Source organism: Macaca nemestrina, chromosome 4, assembly GCF_043159975.1.
Source record: "Macaca nemestrina isolate mMacNem1 chromosome 4, mMacNem.hap1, whole genome shotgun sequence".
Classification (NCBI taxonomy): Eukaryota; Metazoa; Chordata; class Mammalia; order Primates; family Cercopithecidae; genus Macaca; species Macaca nemestrina.
In genome coordinates this window covers 16,610,548-16,613,314 of record NC_092128.1, presented here as the reverse complement: position 1 = coordinate 16,613,314, position 2,767 = coordinate 16,610,548, and the positions used below count along the sequence as shown (strand labels likewise).

Below are 2,767 nucleotides of genomic sequence, written 5' to 3'. Positions count from 1 at the left end.
ATTTGGTTCACTTATTGAGAGCCACACAATGCAATCAAACTCTTTTTAATTCAATTTTTTTTCTTTTTTGGTGGAAGGGCCAAGAATTGTTTCCTTGCTAAAGCAGACTCCTATCATAATAACTTTAATATTAACAACATTAGCCTTTAAATCAGGTTGATGTTAGGTTCTCATCTAAGAATGAAATAAATCCAACCATAGCAGGTTGAAGGTCTCTCATATGTGCAACCTGTTCAGGAGGAGACGATTCAACCACTTTTCTTAAATTCTGATGTACATGCCTTTACATTCTTTGCTTTAAGGGCCACATAAAAATAATCCAAAACAATTTACACATGAGAATATTAGCAGTCTAATACTTTCCTCCTGGCCCAGCACATCTCCAAGTTTAAAAATCTCTAAATTATCAACCCATAGTTTCATCACGGTAATGCCTTTCTACCCTCAACATAGATTTTTATGTAACTGATTTATAACTGCAACCCTAACCCTACAATCAAATTGTCATTACAAAATAGTAACAAATATGTACTAAAACAGTAGATGGTTCAAATCACTTAGGGATTATGAATCATTTCATTTTTGTGTTTATTTGTACTTATCTTTTGTGTTTATTTATTATGTCAGCTTCAAGCTGATTCCCCTTTCCCGTGTACCCCACACCTTGCATTGTTCCTTTTCAGCATCCTGTGTAGGTTAGCCCTAAGCCCAGCCAAGCCCCATGCCCTCCACTTCAGGGACAGAGGGTGGCTCATCCCTGTTGTGTCCCTCACCTCCCTCCCCACTGCCTGGTTGCTGGTTGGCATCACAGTCATATCCTTGAATGATGGGTGCTGGTCCACACTGCATCCATGGTCATGCAGTCATCCTCCCTCCACAGAACCGGGCAAAAAGGGCTCTACCGTGCTTAGACATTGAGGGAAGGGATGTTTTGAATGGCGCTGTCTTGTGTGATCCCACAGGGGAGAAGGAGATTCCTTGAATGGGAGTGGTCTGTCCTTGAGAGGAATCCTGAAAGACAGGGGGACAGAGATAGAGGGAGGATCCACATAATGAGGAAGCAGCTGAGAGCAAAGGAGCCCCTGCCAGAGGAATATCCTTGGGGAATAAAAAGCTGGCTCTGCCCTTTCTGCCCAGCCCATTCATCCCAGCCCAGACTATTCAAATCTACCTTCTATCAGGACCCAGAAAGGATGTAAAACCTCCAGGAATAAATATCCCCTGGGTCTGGGGAAACTGTCAAGAGCAGTGACATCACAGGAAAAACCACCAACCAGAGCCAAGGAGACCAGAGCCCAGCCCCTTGCCCAGAGGACCCCAGTCAGAGGCCTTATCTCAGACCCGAGGCTAGCATGGGCTGCAGGCTGCTCTGCTGTGCGGTTCTCTGTCTCCTGGGAGCAGGTAAGTTGGCTTCAAATCAGCTGTCCTTGATCTCCAAGCTTTTTCCTTGTGGCTGCAGCAAGAACCCTCCTCCTGGGCTCTGCCTAAATTTTGTCCCTTCCCCCCCACAGTCCCCATGGAAACTGGAGTTACGCAGACACCAAGACACCTGGTCATGGGAATGACAAATAAGAAGTCTTTGAAATGTGAACAACATCTGGGGCACAATGCTATGTACTGGTACAAGCAGAAAGCTAAGAAGCCACCGGAGCTCATGTTTATCTACAACTTTAAAGAACGGGCTGAAAACAACAGTGTGCCCAGTCGCTTCGTACCTGAATGCCCAGACAGCTCTCACTTATACCTTCACCTACACGCCCTGCAGCCAGAAGACTCAGCCCTGTATCTCTGCGCCAGCAGCCAAGACACAGCCTTGCAGAGTCATCACTTTCCCGTGCAGAAACCTTCGGGGCCTGCCGGGAAGCTGTGGGGGCCACGGAGGGCTTGGGTGAGCATTTCCTGCAAGAGCCCCGACAGAAGCTTCAGAACATCACAGCACCTGCTAATTCATCCATGTGGCAACTTTACATCCCGTGCTCATATTTAGAGTGTGGGTTTTCTTTAGCGTGTGACTCTGCTCTGTCAACTGATTTGAAAACGATAAACACATTCAGATCTAGTCTTTTTAAAATCCCTTTTTAAATTGTAAAATAAAGCAAGCATGCTATAAGGGGATTGTTTAGTTTAAGATTTTATAAGACCCTCTAAACAACCACCTGCGTCACCGCAGTCATACCCTGCAATGGGCCACACAGTGTCCTGTGAGGAGCCAAGCTCTTCTGACACTTTATGTCTGGTGGTCTCCAAGCCTCTCTTTCTCAGGAACCAAGGGGCCCCTTCTGTCATAAGTTGCTGACACCCAAGGTCAAGCAGCACTGGGTTTGGGGGAATCATAGAGGTAACTTCCAGGCAAGGGTCCCAGGGCAGGAGGCAGCTGGAGAGCACAGTAGATAACCCAGGTTTTGGGGAATGGATTTGAGAAATATGTCAAACCAGTTCTGTTATTCTATCTTCCATCTTGTCTATTCTCTAATTTTCTTATGTAAACTCAAACCTACAGCATAAATTCCAGCCCTGATCAAAGCTCCACATCCGCACAGACACCTTCTCTGAATCCTGCAGGAAGCAAACTTGCCTCTGTCCACTCCCATCCATTCAGATCCCGTGGACCATGGTCTGGAAGCTTCCTCACTCATCTACTCTCCTTCTCTTGACCTGAAGTGTCCTTGGTTTAAGATCACAACTCCTCACTGGATTTCCTCTCCACACTGACACTGGAAGACAATGTTTTCTCCTTCTGGTCTCTTTATTCCCAGCATGTTAAATC

At 46.1% G+C, this 2,767-nt stretch overlaps 1 gene segment (V, D, J or C); it reads left to right on the top strand.

Annotated features, from left to right (window-relative positions):
• Nucleotides 1–1,137: 1,137 nt before the first annotated feature.
• Nucleotides 1,138–2,070, top strand: LOC105471207 (T cell receptor beta variable 4-2-like). The segment is given in 2 exon segments: nucleotides 1,138–1,401; nucleotides 1,512–2,070. Coding segments are annotated over 2 exon segments (525 nt in total).
• The last annotated feature ends 697 nt before the right edge of the window (nucleotides 2,071–2,767 follow it).